This window comes from Myxine glutinosa, chromosome 3, assembly GCF_964187855.1.
Source record: "Myxine glutinosa chromosome 3, kmMyxGlut1.1, whole genome shotgun sequence".
Taxonomy (NCBI): Eukaryota; Metazoa; Chordata; class Myxini; order Myxiniformes; family Myxinidae; genus Myxine; species Myxine glutinosa.
Genome location: NC_136263.1, coordinates 213945354 through 213967453, shown reverse-complemented (window position 1 = coordinate 213967453; position 22100 = coordinate 213945354). Strand labels below are relative to the sequence as shown.

The 22100-nt window shown below is 42.8% G+C and overlaps 1 protein-coding gene across 1 annotated transcript in view; it reads left to right on the top strand.

Annotated features, from left to right (window-relative positions):
* Positions 1 to 22100, top strand: part of LOC144891262 (extracellular calcium-sensing receptor-like) — a 121601-nt gene that overhangs the window by 29281 nt on the left and 70220 nt on the right. The window contains exons 3-4 of the mRNA XM_078773678.1: positions 831 to 1061; positions 8155 to 8302. Of these exons, the coding sequence (XP_078629804.1) occupies positions 831 to 1061; positions 8155 to 8302 (379 nt within the window). The remainder of the gene's footprint in view (positions 1 to 830; positions 1062 to 8154; positions 8303 to 22100) is intronic.

The window sequence follows — 22100 nt, the reverse complement described above, 5'->3', positions numbered from 1 at the left end:
CTAAAGACCATGCCAATCCGATTTTCAACTTTGGCGTGGTATTTCCTTGTCGCTTATTTTCAATTTGGAAAAAATGAGAAACTTTGCATTGCAGGCAACGTGTTGGCAAAAACAAAAGCCAAAGTCGTGTTTGCCATGTGGCATTCTAAAGATGTTATACCCATTGCAGAGGTGCTTTTGCATTACAATGTAAGTGGTATTACCTGGATAGGAATAATCGAACTACCACCACACAAAATCACACCTTATAAAAGCCTATTTTCAGGAACAGTTGGCTTTGAGCCGAGAAGAGGCAATGTTGTAGGATTATATGAGTTCTTAATAAAAAGAAGACCAAAGTCCGAGATTAGTTTTGAGTATGACACATCTGAAAAAGAGAAAATGATGAGAGCAATTAAACGTCCTCGTTATCAATCAGGGGAAAAGCAGGAATATGAGAAAAACACAACATCATCTGAAGTGAAAGAGCATCATGTGAGTATTCAAATTTAATTAATTTGTGTAAAATTATTTCATTCAAACTGCTACAACCTTTAAAACATTTGTATCACTTAATTAAATAAATAAATAAAAACAAAGAATCAATATAACCAACAAATTGTGTTTTTCAAAAGTGGGTAATAGCCAAAAATGAACAAAATGTAATTATTGACAAAATGAAACCATGCAACAAAATACAAAAAGAGCAAGGAAAAGAAATACATGAAATCAAATTGTCCTCAAAAAATGTCTCTCTGAATGTACATTGCATTTTCAAAATGGAAGCGGTCCATGAGAGTTTTCAATCACAAAGTACATTCATTACTGAACTTTGGGAAATGACTTTCAAGTGTACATTTGATAAAAAGGAAAAGGAAACACAACCTTGCACGGGTAAAGAAAAACTGGAAGAAGCAGTAACAGAATTTACAGATGTAGCCAAACTTAGTTTTTCCTATAATGCATATGTCGCTGTATATGCAGCTGCTCAAGCTTTGCATGATGTCACCACATGTGTTACGGGAAATGGTCCTTTTGAAAATGGCTCTTGTCCAGATATACACAACTCGAGGCCTTGGCAGGTGAGATTACTTCACAAACCTATTATTACGTTTGTGGGGGTAGGGATTGACAGACCATAGTGGAGATAGGATTGTGTCATATTAGCATGGACTGCGTGCATGTAGGAAGCCTATCTCGATGTATGTAAGTAGAAAAACTGTGAACTTAAGGTGGGGTGTGGGGGGTAGAGGGGCAGTGGAAACGTTCTAATTAGCTCTAGGGTTTAAGATTAACCTCCCCAGTATGTGATTGCCTCCTGTGATTTCCCCTATGTTCTTACAATTACAACATGCCGGCCATAAAAACGTCATTAACGTTAATGTCATTACCACCAACAATATTGAGTGCTCCATTAAACCACAACTACCGGCATAAATGCCGACAGAAACCTAAACATTCCCGATCGGGCTGAACCCCACGCCACCACTGCCGACAGGATCCCAACAGTACAATCGACAAATAAACCCCATCTCTAAGGAATCGTAATTGGCAACTAGGCCCCACCCACTAGAGGCTGAGAATTGGTGGGCAGTCAAGAAGGCCGTGAGACCTCGCTCCCGAAGTGCATGATTGGTCGGTCGACGTGATTGAGAGACTTCAAGAACGGACGAAGAAGAATCAGTCTCTCTCTCTCTTGTTCTGGCTGTCGGATCAGGTGGTTAGTCTCTGGCTCTTAGCTGCCGCTGGTGTTTATGCACTTTGGGAGGTGAGCTTTTTGGAGATTTTGCCATGTTGAAGGAGGGCGATTGGAGCTGGGGACCATGTCGTGCTGGCTGGCCCGGGATTGAGTGAGAGATGTTTGGCTGTCTGCTGCACGGCTCGGTATGCTGGCACGATTGACCGGCGCCATTGTTGGGCACCTCAACATGCGGTCCTCTAGTCATACAATGCCACCAAAGTGCTCATTGAGACCAGAGCTGAGTGCCGACAGAAAGGGGGGGATTTTATTTTATTTTCTCTTTCCCCTTGTCTGTGTTTCGTGTCTGAGTGGAGACGTCTCACATTTGGAATGAGATTTACCTCACCGTTCATTATTGGTTCTTTGATTTATTTCATCAAATTCATTTGTGTTGCATTTTCAATTGTGTTTTGTGTTTCTCTGTTCTGTGGTTTTTGGGAATAAACCGATGCGGCTCTGTGCAGGTAAGCACCCCGGTGCCTTTTGTCCCATGTGCGCCAAAAAGTACCGCCAATTTTCGGCTTGATCGCCTCGGAGTAAAGACTGACCAGCTATCCATCCAAGGCTGCTTTTCATCCACCACGGACTTGACAATATTATTCCATTCCTCGTTGTTTAAAGATGCTTAATATGGTGTAGTTATTTCCTTAAACTGAATGCCTTCCAAAAGCATAAAGTGATTAATTGTGATCGTAGATATGTGCTGCTTACCTAATAGATGACGTCTAACCATACCTACACATGTTTCTAAAGTTTTCAACCATTTCCACCCAAATTTTATCGTTTTTCCCGAAATAATCTGTCATTTACATGGCTTTTTCACGTTCCCTAGGCCGCTAGGTGCAATTCCAGGAGGCAAAGTGAAACAGGCATCATGATCACAATGGTTTGGCTCTGAGCTGGGGAGGGGGGGAGGAGGATGAGGTCAAGGGTCCGCTAACCAAGATGATTGGCGCCCATTGGTAAATGAGTGGGGAGATACACAGGCCATTGCGGAGTGTGTGGGGAGATACACAGGCCATTGTAGTGTGAGATGGGCCAAGTATGATAAAGGAGAGCGCAGTGGAGTGGAGGGGGGAGAGAGACGGGGTAGTGAGGTGATCAGGAGATGCCTGTAAGGAACCAGTACAAAGGCTCATCTTATCAGCAAGGCTGCCGCGCTACACCATGCTCCCATTCAGCCAGCAACACCTCCACTCCTGCTCCTCTACCACACCAGAGATCTACATCAGGGACTCGACTGGCTGGGACTATCGGCATCGGTTCCTGATTGTTACCCGCCAGGCATAGTTGGGGTATTTCTGTCCTGTGTGTACGCCTGTGGTATGTGTGAGACATTAAGATTGATAACTAAGGAATCCTGAATGTTTGTTGGTACCATGGGAGCGTATTCGTTTGTTTGTGGAAGGTTTTTTATTGTTGATGATTGCATTGCTTCATGTATACTCTCCCAAAGACCATTATTATTTCCTTATTCATGCTGGGTTCCTACCTGGTGGTGATTGTTTCATTTGGTGATTTTAGAAGATCGGTTAAGGGAATAATTGTTTGCGGTCTACATACCATGTAGAAGACCATGTCAAATGACTTAGGTCGATTGGCGGAAGTTGATTGAGTTAAGTGAATGATGCCTATCAGTGTGAGGCTGGCCCGTTTTGGGGGTGACACGGCATTCAGACGCAGATCCGACAAGGGGGTCTTCAAAACAGTTGACTGTCGCAGTCCATTTGACACGACCCACTGGGTTTGAACCAGGTGACTGGGATGAACTGACGACCAATACAATATAACCATCACAATATCTCTCTGATATACAGTAATCCATAATTAAGTTCCTATTTTAAATATAGAAATACCATATTGGTAATATAAATAAAGCAGTAAAATATTTTTTATTCTGAAAGGCCATTTTTGTCATTTTAATTTGTGAACATCAAATTTCAACATGCACTCTTGTGTTCTCAGCACGTTTTTTCAATCACTCGGCAGAATTTTCCACTGAATGGCTGAGAAACTCCACTGGCAAATTGTAAAGACTATTACGGATAGGATTTTCCAATTTGCCCAAATTAGCAGGCTTGCTGGCATACACTCTTTTTTGTGAGCCCATTCCCACAAAAAATACACGGGAATAATTCAGGACTTCCAGAAAGCCACCATAAAGTGGGTATCCAACCAATTATGAACTTAAATCTAGCAGAGGGGCATCACTTTGCATACAAAATTATTTAATCCATGTCTTTTATTACTCCTGAAGATCGCCAAGCTTACCAAATTCACACTGGCTTCATTTAACTGTATTTTACCATTTACAAAACTCCAAGGATCACTCCATACAGGTTGCTTCTGACAAACCAGACGTGATCTGCTTAACAGAAACCTTCCTCCTTCATGATGTCTCTGATTCCTTGGTATCTCTCCCAGGTTACTCCCTCATCCGGTATGATAGACCTGAGCCTCGTTCTGGAGGTGGGGTTGCTATCTTTATTAAAAACTCTCTTCCTCACTCGCCCTGCACTGCCCTCTCTCCACCTCACCCTCAGGAATACCTTTGGCTACGGCTTCCCCTTCGTCCCACCTTTTGTTCATATGCGTGTTGTACCATCCACCAAACAGTGATGACTCCATCTACATCTCGCTGTCTGATAATATGGACCAACTTCTATCTACCCATCCCAACTCTCTCTTCCTCATATGTGGTGATTTCAACTGTCACCATGCCAGTTGGCTGGGGGTGGGTACCTCTCTCACCAGCCATGGCTCTTCAGCAAAGGACTTCTGTGACTCACTGGGACTGACACAATCTGTCAATTTCCCAACCCGGATCTCAGTCAACGGAGAATCTTCTCTTCTGGACTTGGTTATGACTAACTTCCCTGAAAATGTCTGCTGCTCTTCTTCTGCTCCAATCGGCTCTTCTGATCATGTGCTTTTTAAAGTGGACATCTCTCTGACCATTTTCAGAGAGCCTCCTCAGCGTCGACGAGTCTGGCATTTCACTCAGGCCAACTGGCACAGTCTTCAAGCAGCCATCAATCATCTGGACTGGTCTCCCATCTCTACTGCCTCTGACATCAACTCATCCTGGGAATTCTTCCAAAGTAAATTGCTCTCTCTCATGCACAGTTTTATCCCTTCTCATCTTCAGTTGTCATACCCTTCCTCCCGTCCATGGTACACGGAATCTTGTGGTGAGGCTATTGCCCAGAAACAACTTGCTTTCGTCTCCTGGAAAGCAAATCCAACGGAAGGAAATCTCATTTCCTTTCACAAAGCCCGAAACAAGTGTGTGTCCACCCTCAGGAGAGCCAGGAAACAATATATCTCCGTCCTCAGGACCGAACTCTCTTATCTGTCTCCCTCTTCCAAATCCTGGTGGCATCTGGCAAAATCTGTTTCTGGTGTTCGTTCCCCCTCCATCCCCTCCCTCACCTTAAATGGCCACACGGCTGACTCCGCACGTGAAAAAGCCGAATGCCTCAACTCTGTGTTTGCCTCTAAATCTTGTGTCCCAAACCCATCCCTCTCTGTACCCACCGTACCCAGTCGTACCCAGCTGCTCCTGGACTCTGTGTCCTTCCCTCCTGACAAGGTGGAAAAGTGTCTGTCAACCCTCGACTCTGATTCTGCAACTGGACCTGACGGCATCAGCCCACGGGTCCTAAAATCATGTTCTTCCGCTCTTTCACTCCCTCTCTCTGTTCTCTTCACCCTCTCTTTTGCTCAAGGTCATCTTCCGTCTGCTTGGAAATCTGCCAACATCACCGCTTTGCACAAAAAGGTGCAAAAACAGATCCCAGCAACTACAGACCAATCAGCCTTCTCCCAATTATCAGCAAGGTCATGGAATCCATCATTGCTTCAGATATGAAATCTTTCCTCTTCTCCAATGGCTTGATCTCTGATCATCAATTTGGTTTCAGACCTGGACACTCCACTCTGGACATGCTGCTTCTGCTTTCTCAACAATGGATGGAGGTCCTCAATGCCAAACAGGAAATTAGAGCAGTCTCCCTAGACATATCACGTGCCTTCGATACAGTCTGGCACCCCGCTCTGCTCACCAAACTCTCCTCTTTTGGTATCCATGGAAATCTCCACGCATGGCTGGCGGACTTCCTCTCTAGTCGTAGTCAACGTGTGGCCCTGAATGGGTTTCTCTCATCTCCTCTTCCTGTTCAGGCTGGAGTTCCCCAAGGCAGTGTTCTGGGCCCTGTGCTTTTTCTGGTCTTCATCAATGATCTCTCTGACTCTCTTGAAAATCCTCTCTATCTCTTTGCTGACGACTCTACTCTCTGTCGCTCCATTCTTCATCCCTCAAATCGGCAGTCTGCAGCCTCCTCACTCTCTGCAGACCTTGACAAAATCACAGACTGGGCAAACAAGTGGAACATGTCTTTCAATCCTGACAAATCTCACACTCTTACGATGTCTCTCCGAAAAGACCGACTGGACAACCCTCCCATCCACTTTCTGAATAATCCTCTCCAAGAAGTTCTGTCACTCAAGCTTTTGGGTCTCACTATCTGCCATGATCTTTCCTGGAAAAACCACATTTCAAATCTGGCCTCCAAAGCCAGTCGCCGACTGGGCATCCTCTGTCATGCGAAGTCCTTCCTTGGCACACCTGAGCTCCTCACCACATACAAGGCTTTCATCTGCAGCTCAATGGAATCCTGCTCTCTCCTCTGGGCTGGTGCTCCTGCCTCACACCTAGCTCGCCTTCGCACTGTTGAAACCAAGGCATTCAGAATCATTGGAATCTCCCGCGATGAAGCTAACTCCAAGGGCCTCTCACTCACTCACCGCAGGCAGGTTGGCGGTCTTTCCGTCTTCTACCGACTCCTCTCTGGCCTTGCCCCCCCAGCTCTCTCTGGGCTCTGTCCCGCAATTATTCCTACAGGTCGCACAAGATCTGCCTGCAACCCTCTTTTGGTTAAACTGCCAAAATCAAGACTCTCTGCTCACCTTCACTCCTTCATTCCTCTTTTCTCCCGCCTCTGGAACAAACTCCCTCACTCTCTTCAATCCCACTCCACCCTCCAAGTCTTTAAAACAGCTGTTCACCACCATCTCTTATCTTCCCCCATCCAAAACCTTGATCTTTTCTACCCCCGCTAATTTCACCCCAATTCCCCTTTTTGAAATACCAACTTCTGTCCTGGAAGTCCTTGGTGTCCTTGTGCTTTATATTTCTCCCTCCCCCCCCCCCTTCCCATGCCTCCTCCCCCTGGGCCCTCTCCCTTCCACACATCTCCCTGCTCTCGGATGTTGTGTTTGTGTGCTTCCCCTTTTCTCCCCATCTTGTCTTCCGCTCCCTCTTTTTGTGTATTTTGTTTGTCTGGTCGATTTGTTTGTGAAGTAAATGTTAGCTCTTTCACGAGCCTCGATTCAGTATACAAAAAAATAAATAAATAAATCCCACAACACGTGGGAGGTGAGAGGAGGGAAAATGTCTCATCGACACTGGAAAACGTTTTTAAAAGGTTTATTTTAATGAAATATGACACTGGGTTGGACAAGAAAACAAAACCCTGACAGATCTCGTGCAAAAACACAACAAATGAGGGAGGTAAGGCACGAAAAACGAAACTATGTGTACTGTAATAGCAAATAAATAAAGCCGAACTCCCGAATGACGACATTTACCAGACTTGCATATAATGAACAATGGGATGAACAATGGGATGCCCTGCCAGACTAACAGTTCGGAATGGTCGTTACTCCAAAAGCACAATGCGCTTTCCAGTGTTTCTTTGTTGTCAAATGCCTGCGGCCTCAATATATCACCAGGCCTCGCTTGCTTCATGGCATCTCAACTTTTCCATAACCTCGCTCCATTTACTATGGCAGAGGTGCAAAGGATATATGTTGGTGATGTTGGATCTTTTTATACAAGGGTCTAGGCATCTGGAAGGGCTAAAGGACAAAGGTGAGCAGGTCTATGAACAAACAAAGAGGATGGGGGTAGACAGATGCAAGGAGGAAAGGAGGGATCACACAAAGCAGTAGCAATGTCCCAGAGAGGAACAGAATGGGAAAGAAGCAATGTGTCGCTGTGTATTGGTGAGGGCATTTTGGTAATAAACGGCAGTGAATTTTAAAGAAGTGAGGACGACGAGACAACTGACATAGGGAGGCGATTCACAACAGGGAGAATTAGGGTACAAATTAATGCAGGTGGGAAACTAGCTTAACTTTGAGACGGTGAGAAGACGAGAGTTTACTGGGTGATGCATGCGATCTGGGGAGGGCAGAGGACGGAGAGGGCAGGAAGAGCAAGGCCAGATGTTATTTTAACAAAAGTGTCAGAATGAGGTCACATCACCAGCATTTAATCGAACTGTCTTAAAACTGGATATTGTGATTCCAAAAGAAATGTTCAAATTCCTATTCAAATACCTTCCTTTACTTATCTCGTGATTGTATTGCAGATCTTGTTCTATATCCGTAATGTGAATTTTTGGGTAAAATTTGAGAAAGAAAATTTCCACTTTGATGAGAATGGTGATCCACTTGCATTTTATAACCTTGTAAATTGGAAAACAGATATTGATGGCAAAATGTATCTTCAAACTGTGGGTACATTTGATTCAACAGCTCTTCCAGGTGAAGAACTGATCATAAACACCAGTTCCGTCCAGTGGAATGAAGAGAAACACAAGGTGTTTGTTATATTTTTCTCACATCGTTTGGTCTCCCTTCATGTATAAACATGGTCATGAGTTAATATCCCAAACGATAATATTATTTCTAACAGTGAGTGTGCATGTGGCCGATTGGACAAATCTATGCTCGAACCTCTCTTGCACACTTGATGCAGAATTTCAGAACACCGGCTGTCAGAACTTGTGGTGTTGTTTCTGGCCTTTCATCGGTCACATTTCTTTCTCACCCAATAATTCTCTTTAGCTGAGAGTCTGCAGTAGCGCTACAAATGAGAGCACCAGCATTAAAAACCCTGAGCAAGAACCACCCATAAGCCAGTGGCCAGGTTGAGCTTTTTCAGCGAAGACTTGAGAGTAAAGAAAGCGTTCATTTTATATTTTATCTTCCATAGGAATGCTGGTCTGACCATCTCTCCGCAGAAAATATTACTTAGTAGACACTCAGCAGACATCTTTGTGATGTGGCCTGCACATTTCAGTTGAGCATTAATCAGTAGTGTGTAATGGGGTGAAATTGTTGGTTCTGGGACCATCGCATTCCCCCCCATTGACTTTAGTATTAAGATGTTAATTTTAATTTTAATTAACTTGAATGTTAACGCTTTAATTAAGGGAAAAACAATTCGACTCTGTCAATAAAACAGAGTGAATTTATTCTCACGAACACAGATCTCCTCCTGCACCTTTTTTGTCATCCTGCACCAACTTCTCCTCCACATTAAATTGGTTCTAGGACCAAGCTCTTCCATGAGAACTGACTGGGCATCCAATTTTTTTAAAGCCCCACTCTCCTCCACCCCTTAACCATCGCTAACCAACACACTCCTCCTTTGCTCTCATCTATTTAAAATCATTATAAGTAAGATTTCTCCTTTATAAACGGCCTCAAAACTCTGGAAGAGTATAGAGCCAAGCAAAAACCAAACCAAAGAGTGGAGAAAATCACAACCTTGGTATTTAAATGGGAAACATAATGAATGTGGCCAACATCAAAAAAAGTCTAATCGAAGAAATAACCATGATGTACTACCATTTTAAAATGATACGTGGTTCAGGAGGAGCTCAGAGTAGAACACTGAGGGAGGCTTATCATTTTATCCTCACTCAACAAACATATTTAGCCCAAGACCCAAACCCCAACATATTATTTATCAACATTCTTGATGGTGATGAAAGTTAAAAGAAAATAATGTGTTTTAATAAACTACAAACCCAACAAATCTTTATTGGCAGCCTTTCTGAATTCATTTCGAAATACCAAGAAAATAATATTTTAATCACGAAAGAATTTATAAATCAGTAAGACATTTCACCAATTTTTTTTAAATTTTAAACACAAAAGTATAATATATAAATAAATTATATAAAAATCATCTATTACTGATTTATAGATACTTTTGTGCTTAAAATAAAATATTCTAAGTGATCAGAAAAATATTTCACCAATTAAATTTATTTCAAACACCCCCACTCTCTCTAAATCTCTAAATTCTCTAAATCAGGTCAGAGATTTCATCGAGAAAAAAATATTTTAAACACAAAAGTATCTCTAAATCAGGTAAGAGATTTCATCAAGAAAAATGTATACCAAACACAAAAGAATCTCTATAATCAGGTAAGAGATTTCATCAAGAAAAAATGATGTTAAACACAAAAGTATTTCTAAATCAGGTAAGAGATTTCATCAAGAAAAAAATATTTTAAACAAAAGTATCTTTAAATCAGGTAAGAGATTTCATCAAGAAAATTCTATTTTAAACACAAAAGTATCTCTCAATCAGGTAAGAGATTTCATCAAGAAAAATGTATTTTAAACACAAAATTATCTCTAAATATGGTAAGAGATTTTCAAGAAAATTTTATTTTAACCACTTGACACTTCGAGAATTTGACCCCTTGATGACTCAGAATGACTGGTTAAGCAGAAACCTGAAACCCAAGCTAAATTTGATGCATTCTATCATACAATGCATATAACTATGAATTATTTCTTTCTGAACTGAACATGTTTTTCACTGAATAAACAAAAGTGGCACAACTTTTTATGCCGTGGATGAGTACATTTATTAAAAGCCTTATTGAAAAGTGTCAAAAAGAAATGAGCAATGGAAGAAAGTGAGGAATATACTTTCTAAATATTGTTGTGCGCTTGCCCCTCGGTTAAGACTGGGAATTGCGGACGGGCAAAACGAGCTTTAATGGAGGCGTTTATGCAATCCAATTGATGGCGGACCAATACACGAGAGGGGTTTCGGGGGAGAATGCCGTGGCTTACCTGTCGGTCCAACGATGTCTTCACCTGCAAATTAATAACTCAACCCGAGACGGATGTACAATGTACAAGAAAGAAATATTTATTACCGAAACCGAGAACAATGAAACGCGGCGATAAAAACTAAACCCCCTATTCTACACACACTTCGAATACACACGATGGGAGAACTAATTCAAGGAACCGTTGTTTGCGCATCCATGCTTATCTGTCTGGATGTGCAGCGTCCGTTGTCCAACTTGGCTCTGGTTGGCACGAAGAAAGGCCTCGATGCACCCCCGTTCATGCACTGCTCGCCCCAGAGCCACCCGCTCGCCCCGGTCTCGTGTGCTCCAGCAGCATGCCTCGCTCGTACGTGGACGCCAAGGAGGAGAATTGATGGTGCTCCAACGTCGTCATCAAGCAGGCAAATTCGCAGATGGCAAAGGAAGACAAGTCCAAATGGAACGAAAAGCAAGGGCAGAAGGAAGGTCTATGAAGGGCAGAAACCAAAGCGAGAGAGAAAAATGCCGGCGAGCGAGTCGTTTTGTAACTTGCGGTGTGACGTCAGCCCTCCCCCCTCTACCAACCAGTGCCTCATTTACTCGTCACCTTTCATGCCTTTTTACATCACCGGCGCTTGCCCTCCAACCAGTGCGTAGCTTGTTGGTCGTTCGTTTGCGCCTTCCGCACTGATTGGCTGTGGTCTCATCAGCTGGTGGCCAATCAGTATGTCGTTCCTTTACCTTTCTCACCCACCAATCATGGAGCAGCTCTTTGCCTTTCCTTTGACCAATCGCATGTCCTCCCCTACTCTCCCAATGGGTGTGGTGTTTGTTGTTCGCCCCTCCCCCTGGCCAATCAAGAGCACCTCTGGGCTTGGCTCCCAACTTGCCTTGCATGATGTTCCATCACCATGGTGGCGTTGTATGCAGCCGCTTCCGTCTGCTCTTCCAAAGTCATTGTGGCGGCGGGGGAATTATTTAATGCGTGGTGCGCTAATGGGCCGAGCTAGTGTCTATGGGATGTATTGCCATTAGGGACACCGGGATGTTCACAGAGGGAACGACACACAATGGAGTTAGCATATTCCCTAATTCTAGTTACCAAACCCCGCCCCCTCGTGGCGGGGACACAGATACGCAGCTTACTCCGACAGTCTGACATTCAGGCTACAGGTCCTCTACTTATTTACATCGAGGTGGTTCTAGCTACCCACGACAGACGAAGCATGATACCTACACAGATATACCTAGATCTAGATATTCCCCTACCCCAAAATTCATAATAATATATTGTCAAGGTGAAGCAGCATTTCTATCATTATAGAGTTCAGAATTTTAAATCTTCAAACCCGGCACAGTGCTACCCCCAAATCCGGATCATGACTACTGCAGCCACTTCCAGCCCTACCATCAAACCACCGCCTCATGTTGACCCAGCGAATGACCAAGCAATAGCCGACTCCATCAATGAATACATTGCAGAAATTGCAAAGAATGTTACTCCTTTAGATTGCTCGACATTTCAAGCATAATTACCAGCCCCACATCCATGTCCAGAAGTAGAGGAACATGAAGTCTTCAAAGTCCTACATCACTTCAATCACAATATAGCTTCTGGCTCTGACGGAATCCCAGCACGTTTGATTCGTGAATTTTCTTGTGAATTTAGTACCCCATTAACGGATATCGTAAATTCTTCATTCAAAGTGGGAACAGTTCCAGCACAGTATAAAAAAAGCAATTGTTGTCCACATCCCGAAGACTTCTTGACAAGTTTGGAATAAACTCACGCCATATCATTGCCTGATCACTTTATAAAATTAGCTGAACCTTTGCAACTCAATGGATACTCAGTGACATTGAACACAATATTGATATCAAGCAGTTTTGTAACCGGGCAGAATATTACACCCATGTCTCAATTTACTATCCAAACGACAACCTCAGAAAGTTGATCATATGAAAATGCTGGGTGTTATTATGTCATCTGATTTGAAGTGGACTCTTCACATTTGCAATATTGTCACCCGGGCAAATTTAAAGTTGTTTATGTTGAAGAAGCTCAAAAAGTTTAACTTAGCCGTGGAAGATTTGCTTAGCCATGGAAGATTTGCTTACCATATATAAAGACTGTTAGATCATTTTAGAGAATGTTGTTCCAGTTTGGAATGCTGGTCAATCTACTAAAATGAATGTGTGTTCACTACAGTCTATTTTTAAGAATAAAGCAAACTAGAAATATATTTTCCATAAAAGGGTAATCATGTCTCTTCTATTGGAATTGTAGATGGTGGCTTGCAAAACGAGCCTCAAGGGTGGTGTACAGAAGCGCTTTTTTAAGCAAGAAAGAAATTACATGTGTATCAATTTAATAACATACTGCTGATTTTGATTATGATTCCAATTGATATTTGATATACAATGTAGCTGCTCGCCTCTTTTTATGCTTCATGAGAAAATACCACCCATTGATCACTGAGCGGAATACAAAGATAGGGGAGAGAGAGAAAGAGGGGGGAGAGGGGGAGAGAGTGAGTTGTGAGGGAGGGAAGGAGAGAGTGAGTTGTGAGGGAGGGAAGGAGAGTGAGAGTGAGAGAGAGAGACTGAGACTTTTTTGACTTTTGAGGTCCTTTTATTACAAAAATATAAAAGTGTGTATGTACAATTTACAAATCAAAAATCCCAACAAAACAGGAGAGAAAAAGAAAGCAAGGAAACAACGAGTATAACAATTAATCATTTCATTTTTACAAAAACATAAAAAAAGCAATACGACCAAAACTATAGAAAGACTTGATTATTTAAGAAAGAGATAATACCAACTCATTTTGGCGAACTTCATAAACATTTTCTAAACACCATTGTTCCACAAACACATCAGGTTCAGGTTTCGATTCGATATCGCTCTGACGCTCGCTGGAGGGGATCACCTTTGAGCCATAGAGACATTGGGGAATGTTCTTTTTTCACACACTTGGAGCACAGTGAGTTATCTTATCCCATCTGATGGTACTATCATAAGATGTGTTGATTGTACTTTTGATTGCTATTATTATTGTACCATTATTCTTGTGTGATTTTTAATATAATATTTGTTTGTTGATAACCAGTGGTGTGGTTTCCCTATAGTTTCTGACACCGAATAACATATTTTTCTGCTGTGGCTCCTCTCGGGGCTCGGAGGTACACCGTGACCAGGGGGTCGGGGAGGAGCACGTAACAGAAATTGGGGGCTCATCCGAGAAATTGGGAACTCGTCCAAAATAGGCCCAAATTGAAATTGGGGTCCTCGTCCGGGATATAATTCCCTAGCATTCACAAAATTCCCAAATTTGAAATTTTTCTAACATTCCCAAATTTTTCCAAAAAAAAAAAAAAAAATTTTATTATTATTTCTTGTGTGAAGGTTAACAGGTGTTAACTGATAGTCACCATGGTGTTTGACTCAGAAAAGTTTGCGGCGTCCCATAGTGAGGCACAGTTCCAAGCGTTAAAAAGATCGGAACTCTTGATATTGGCCAGACATTTTAACTTGGAGGTCCGAGTTAATATGAAGAAAGCAGAGATGCAGACATTGGTGATAGAGGCTCTGGTGGGACAGGGCACATGGACAGAGGTAGCCTTGGATTGGTTACCAGAGGAACAAGAAAATGTGGAGCTCCAGAAACTGGAGATGCAACTGCAGAGCCAGGAAAGGTTAAAAGCAGAGGAAAGGAAGGCAGAAAAGGAAAGAGTAAAACAGGAACGAGAACTTGAGGAAAAAAGACTAGAACAGGAACGAGAACTCGAGGAGAGAAGAACAGAGGAAAGGAGAATTGAAAGGGAACTCGAAGAAAGAAGGGAAAAGGAAAGAGCAGAGGAGTGAAGAGCCGAAAGGGAGTTAAAGGAACGTGACATGGAGCTTCAGAAGGAAATTAAATTCAAAGAGCTGGAGTTAAGGAGAGAACGGGGAGAGGTAGCAAAGAAAGGGGCTCAAATGCTAAAATGGCCTGTGGAGTCCTGGACTATGTTCGTGCAAAGTGTTCTGGTGGATAAAGCTGAAGATATGTTTTCGGCTTTACCGATTGACACATGTACAGATTATGAGGAAGTGAAGAAAGCCATTCTCAAAGCCTATGAATTGGTCCCTGAAGCTGACCGGCAAAATTTCCGGAACGCCAGGAAGAGGGAGAGTGAGACCCATGTGGAGTTTGCCAGAATGAAGGAAACCATGTTTGATCGGTGGTGTGACTCGAAGGAGGTTGGGAAAGACTTCAACCTGTTATGACAATTGATCTTGGTGGAGGAATTCAAACAGTGTGTCCACGCAGACATTAAAGTACATCTGGATGAGAGAAAAGTACCAAATTTGTATGAGGCAGCAACCGTGGCAGATGACTATGCCTTGACACACAGGATGGGGTTCCACAAACCTAACTTCCCACCTAGAGTTAGCCAGGGGAGTTATGGTAAATCAAGGGCGGAGAACAAATATTCGTGGAGGCGGCCTATAGATGACTATGGGGACAAATCTGATACCGCGACTTTTAGGGATCAGAAGACTACAGTTCCAAGACAGACTTATCTTCCCCGCGGCAGACCACGAGTTTTTCCTCCGGGCCTACTTGCGCTTTTTGCAAGAAACCTGGACATTTGATGTCCCAATGGTATGCCCTGAAAACGAAAAATCAGGAGCGGAGTCAGACTAGTACAACTCTGAATGCTTTGGCCAATGCGAGAAATTGTCCTTGGAGGACAGTGCCTTGTGAAGGTTGCCGTGCCAAAGTTACGGCATCACAGAACGACCTTGTTCAAGAGGGTTACAAACCATTTATTTCAGAGGGGTTCGTGTCACTGGATGGAGACTTAACGAACCAGAGGCCTGTTAGGATATTGAGGGACACAGGAGCACATCAATATTTGATGCTTGAGGGCATTTTGCCATTGTCAGAGAAGACGGCAACTGGTGTCAGTGTTCGTTTGCAGGGGGTTGGTGGCTATGTTAAAGCCCCACTTCATGACATCTATTTGCAGTCTGATTTGGTGTCAGGACGAGTCACCGTAGGTTTACAAGCCACTCTTCCTGTAGAGGGAGTATCTTTTGTTATCGGGAATGATTTGGCCGGTGGTCAAGTTTCTGGTAACCCGATGTTTGTTGAAAAGCCTAGTATGGAAAATAACACCGCAAAGGTAGAGCAGGAGATTCCGGGTATCTTTCCGTCCTGTACCGCGACATGTGCTCTGGGTAGGAAGCACCCTGAAGAGAAGAGGAAGTACCCTGAAACTAAGTGTCAACACACACAAGTCAGGGATGGAAGCAATGTTGGCAAGCTCTTTGTAGGTGGACTGAACTTCAACACAAGGGAAGATGTTCTGGATTCTGTCTTCGGCAAATATGGACCGCTCTTGGAAGTGCTGCTGATAAAAGACAGGGAGACGCAAAAGTCAAGAGGATTTGGCTTTGTCACATTTGAAAACACAAAGGACGCCAAAGATGCAGAAAAAGGATTTGAATGGCAAGGATTTGGATGGTCGGACAATAACAGTAGAGAAGGCAGGCCATAGGCGTCGTGGGGGCTACAGAGGAGGAAAACGTGGAGGTAATTTCAGGGGTGGCTATGGCTCCCGGGGCGGGAGTATTAGTTTTGGTGGTGGCCGCAGTCGATATTACTATGGAGGCTCCCAGAGTTACGGCAGCTCCCGAAGGGATGATTATCAGGGTAATGGCCGAGAAGGAGATTGCTATTCACGTGACTACAGTGACAAGCAGTCCAACCGTGATTATTATGAAAGTTAGGAAGAGTTGAAGCACTGAATGCTGCAGAGCAGCCGAGCCAAGATTCCTAAACGGATTAATCGTGAACGCCACGTTCCTAAAGGCGTCCATGTAGTGAACTTTCCGACACGGATTAACCGTGAACTCCACGTTCCTAAAAGCATCCATGTAGTGAACTTTCCTACACGGACAAACCGTGAACTCCACGTTCCTAAAGGCGTCCATGTAGTGAATACTTCCAGGCCTCACCACCCAACCACCATGGAACCTGGCTCTCAGCTCGGCCTCCTGGAAAAAGTGCTGTAGATTTGCTGGACTTTGGATTTTTGATCACAACCCCTTAACCTTCATTCAAAAGAAACAAAAATAAAAATCAGAGGTTGATGAGATGGAGTTTGGCTTTGCAGGAGTTCAACTGGGAAATTGAGCATGTAAAGGGCAGGGACAATGTCATTGCTGATGCTTTGTCCACAGTGAATTGACTTTGGAAATCTCTGTAGGTTGTTTGAAGTTTTGTTGCTTTATTTTTGGGAAATATTGATTATTATCGTTGCTCTCGTGAATTGATGATTCGGGTGTGAGTTTATTTGGTTGTTGGGAGAATTTTGCCTACAAAGAAAGTTTTCACTATGTTCAAACTTTCTTTCTTGAGGGGGGGGGGGGGGGGAAGAATTATGGATTCGTCACTTCCAGTGTTGTGGTTTTCATCCACTTGAAACATTTCTGGTTCTATGTATTATTATTATGATGGTTTGAGGGAAATAGCCATTATTATTGTCAAAAGGTAAAAAGGTTAATGTTAAATGAAACAGGAAACCGGATCGGGAACCGGAAGACGAAGAAGTAGAGGAGAAAAAAAGAAGGCAGGGCAAAAAGTCGGACAAGAAGCTGGTCGATTCAAGCTCCGGAGCGAGTGTTGTCGAACGAAAGTCACGAGTGAACTTTGAGTTTCCTTGAAAGGAATTCCTGCGATAGGTGTTATCGCTGGGATTGATAAACCTGCGTGGTCAGGTTTGGCATTGGGATTTTGAAGAATCATCGCCATGTCGTTGCAACTCAATTACGAGCCATCGGCCATTTTGACACTCGCGCTTTGCTCATCGCAAAAGGTCTTTGCTTTGCGTCAGCTTTTTTCACCATTCAGACGTCTATCTGGGATGTGTGTGTGCAATGTGGAGTTTGAAGATTAATTTGCGGTTCGCCGACGGTGAACTGTGAACGTTCATACCTGGAGGGTGCCTTTGGAATTCCCATTCTTCCGTGAGTTTGCCTTACGCGGTTTTGGACCACGCGACTCTTTGCACCGCTTCGGCTGCCTACGCCTCTGTGCTGTTTTGGCGGAGTGACTGTGCCCGTCATCTGAACGGGGTTCGGGTTTCGATTCGATATCGCTCTGACGCTCGCTGGAGGGGATCACCTTTGAGCCATAGAGACATTGGGGAATGTTCTTTTTTCACTCACTTGGAGCACATTGAGTTATCTTATCCCAGCTGATGGTACCATCATAAGATGTGTTGATTGTATTTTTGATTGCTATTATTATTGTACCGTTATTCTTGTGTGATTTTGTATATAATATTTGTTTGTTGATAACCAGTGGTGTGATTTCCCTATTGATTTCTAACACAGAATAACATATTTTTCTGCCGTGGCTCCTCTCGGTGCTCGGAGGTACACCCGTGACCAGGGGGTCGGGGAGGAGCACGTAACACTAGGAAGGAGAAATTTCGGCACAATAGTGAGCAAGTACTTTGTCAAAAACTTTATTTTTTGTTTTTTGATTAATCAATTAATTGATGAGTTATTTAAGTATTAGCGATTAATTAAGTACTTGTACATTTCCTTTCTCTTCTGGCCATTATCTCAGGCACCTTTTGAGTTAGGAAGCTGATATTTGGACATGCCAATGACCAAGTGATTTGGCTGCAAATGCTATTTTTGATTTATTGATCGATTAACTCAGTGGTTCCCAAGCTTTTTGTACTCGCGACCCCTTTCTCAAAACACCGAAACACACGTGACCCCCACTGCCATCAGCCGTTTCAGTTTTACAAATTTTTCTGAGAAGGAAAAGGGAAGAAAGAGAAAACAATCATTAATTCATCAATTTTTACAAATTTTACTGCAATATTCCTTGCATATTATAAAATTCGGGTAATTTTAGTTCGTTTGTCAAACCAAGCTCATCATTATTTCTCACTGCCATCCATCGTCACACAATCCATGATCGTCATCACTAACATATCATAATCTATCCAACCTAGCTAGTGGGATGGTTGGGGTTGAATCTGAGCAGCGAGTCTTGGAATTCGTGGCAGGGTGTTTGTAAGAGCCAATCTCATGTCATCCTCGACATCCAATCTGTTCCTGGTCTTTGTTTTGATGTGGACGAGGGTAGAAAATCCGGCCTCGCAGAGGTAGGTGGAGGCAAATGGAAGAAGAACACGTAAGGCCAGGATGCTGACTTTGGAATATGATTGATGCATAGCGCATCAGAATTGAGTCACCGATTTCTCCTGGAACAGGTCACACGCCGGAGAGTCATTCCATAGATCCAAGAATTCATCTTGGACTTCGTTGGGGAGGCTGGGGACGTCAAGTGTAGCAGAGAAAGGGTTTCTTACCAGTGCCACCTCTTCTCCTGTGAGCTCAGGGAAGTATCGCTGGAAATCCTTTTCTAGGGACTCAAGGTGTCCGGTAATCTCATCCTTCAGGAACTGATCTAGTTCGCATGGCGATGTTCCCAAGATTGACTTTCCGACGCCAGTTCTGCAGTTTGGATATGAAGGCCCACAGATTGTCTTGAAATAGGAGAACGTGTGTTTCCCTTCCCTGAAATTTCAAATTCAGCTTGTTCAGCTGGTCGAAAATGTCCGCCAAGTACGCAACCTGTTTATTCCACGTTTCATCATCAAAGTGAGCCAGAAGACTCCGCAATCAGGAAATCAAGGCACAAGACGCGTAGTGGTTTCTCGATGCCGTTGTTGGCAAGTACTGTGGTGAAGCCAATGTTGAGGTAGTCTTCCGAGTATTTGTGCCTTTTAGACATTGCTTCAGATCTGTAAATACAAAAACCCAGAAATAGACTATGTTCATCTCATATCGGCAACACATCGAAAAGAGCGAGCGAAAACTATAGCCAACTCCACCAGCACAACATTATGTTGTGTGTTCTAGGTATCAGCGAAATGAAAGTTTTGGTAATGTTCCCTTCTCCCAAGGCTACCAAGTTCTGCCAAGGCTTCTCGACCCCCCAGCCCACCCTCCGCGACCCCCGTGGTGGTCGCGACCCACAGGTTGGGAACCCCTGGATTAACTATATAATTATTCGATTAATGACTACTTTTTTTTTTTTAAGTTACAGATTCTGATGAAATGGTGGTGGTTTATGTGTTCTATTAGCGAATTGATTAATTATTTAATTTCTTATGATTATTATTTATTTCTTTTCATTATTAATGATTAATTTCTTTTCTTTCTCATCTGGGCAATATCTCAGACACCTTTTGAGCCAGGAAGCTGATATTTGGACATGGCAATGACCAAGTGATTTGGCTGTAAATATATTTTTGATTTATTGATTAATTAATTAATCGATTAATTATTTAATTATTCGATGAATGACTTAATTAATTGAAAAAATTTAAGTTACAGATTTGGATGAAATGGTGGTGGTTTATGTGTTATATTAGCCAATTGATTAGTTATTTAATTTCTTATGATTATTATTTATTTCTCTTCATTATTAATTATTTATTTCTTTATTTTTCATCTGGCCGATATCTCAGGCACCTTTTGAGCTAGGAACCTGATATTTGGACATGACAATGATCAAGTGATTTGTCTGTAAATGGTATTTTTGATTTATTGATTAATCAATTAATCGAATAATTATTTATTGATTAATAAATAAATTATATATTTTTTATTAATGACTTATTTAATTAAATTTCTAAAAGATACATCTTCGGATGAAGCACTAGTGGTTTAGTTTTGCTTTTAGCCAAATGATTAAGAAAATATTTTATGATTATCTTATATTGATTTCAATTATGCAATTAATCGATCAATTATTGTACACCTCTCCCTCCCAACGCAGTCTCTATGAGCTATACTGCAGTATTGCCGGGCGTCAGAGGTGCCCCGGCAATGCCGAGCTGTAGGATATTTAATTATTTGGCATGGGGGCGGTGTACTTTGAATTTATCTGTACTTGTTATTTTCTTTAGTCGATGGAACTGTGATTTTGTTCGGTTTGGTTCCTCAGATTTTTTAAGGACCAGTTTTGCAGCCTGAATAAAGGAAGCCAAGTCGGGGAAATGATCAAAAATGACAACATTCCGTTGTCTGTACGTTTCATTGAGAAATGAGTGAACAAGATGAGGATGGACTTGGGGCTGATCTACCATCGATTGTGATACAACTGTCACATCCACCTCCTCCTCTGATTCTGATAAGTCAGACATTGCCCTAAAGGGGTCTGGGTCAATACCCTCAGCCATTCCTGTTTTATGAACAAGCATGCCAGCATCTGGGGGGTCCCCAGAGTGTTGGGTTTGGGAAACATCGGAAGCCTGACTACGACTTTCCTCAAATGGAGTCAAATCATTGTTTCCACACTCCTGTGGATTTGCGTTTACACCCTCATTTGCTAAATGGGCATAATTATGTTGGACCATAGTTTGATCACCTTCATGTGATAACCCCCTCCTCATTGGGAATGTTAATTTGTGGAGTACCAGTAACCTCCTCCTCATTGGGAATGTTGATTTGAGTACCGGTAACCTCCTCCTCATTGGGAATGTTGATTTGAGTACCGGTAACCTCCTCCTCATTGGGGATGTTGATTTGAGTACCGTTAACCTCCTCCTCATTGGGAATGTTGATTTGAGTACCAGTAACCTCCTCCTCATTGGGAATGTTGATTTGAGTACCGGTAACCTCCTCCTCATTGGGAATTTTAAATTTTTTCCACAACTGACACACGAGGCTTTGGGACAAAACCGTTTTAAATATCCGAACGCTCCGCACTGAAAACACATTAAGGTGGCGGCCGATGCATACACCTGGTAGTTTGTGTTCTCGAAATTTATTTTGAACGAGATATTGAGGCCCGTATCGTCCCCAAGGTCTGGTAGGACCATGGTCCATGTACACCTGCCTTCGGAAACTCATGACATGTTTAACACGTTCATTGCAACAACCAAGAGGAATTGTGGATATCCGAGACACCATTTTACCATAATGCGATAACACGGTTGTTGTAAGAATCAGAGTTACAACATTGGCTCAGATCATGAGTTAATATCATTCGATCCCTAACAACACCTGTAAAGAGAACCAGCGAACATCATATCAATAATCAGCATACATCTGAACTAGTAATGAGTTTACAGATGAGCACAAGCAAGCAAGCCGTAACAAAGTGGCGGTACGTACCATCTAGTTATGAACCAGCATAGCATACAGTTAATGTCTCAGGTATGATCATAGTGCTGAATGACCGAGTTCTTATAACGGCCGCGTAGCGGGCAAAAGCCGCATGACACCTGGGTTCAGACATTAGACAAAATTTCATGACATTCTCCCCAGCGTTAAATCTACACTACCCGTAGGGGGTGGAAGCAAGCAGGATAGCAGCATAGTAACTCGGGTAGAAAAAGAGGACATAGAGTAGCAAGTCCTGTCAGTCCCAGCCGTA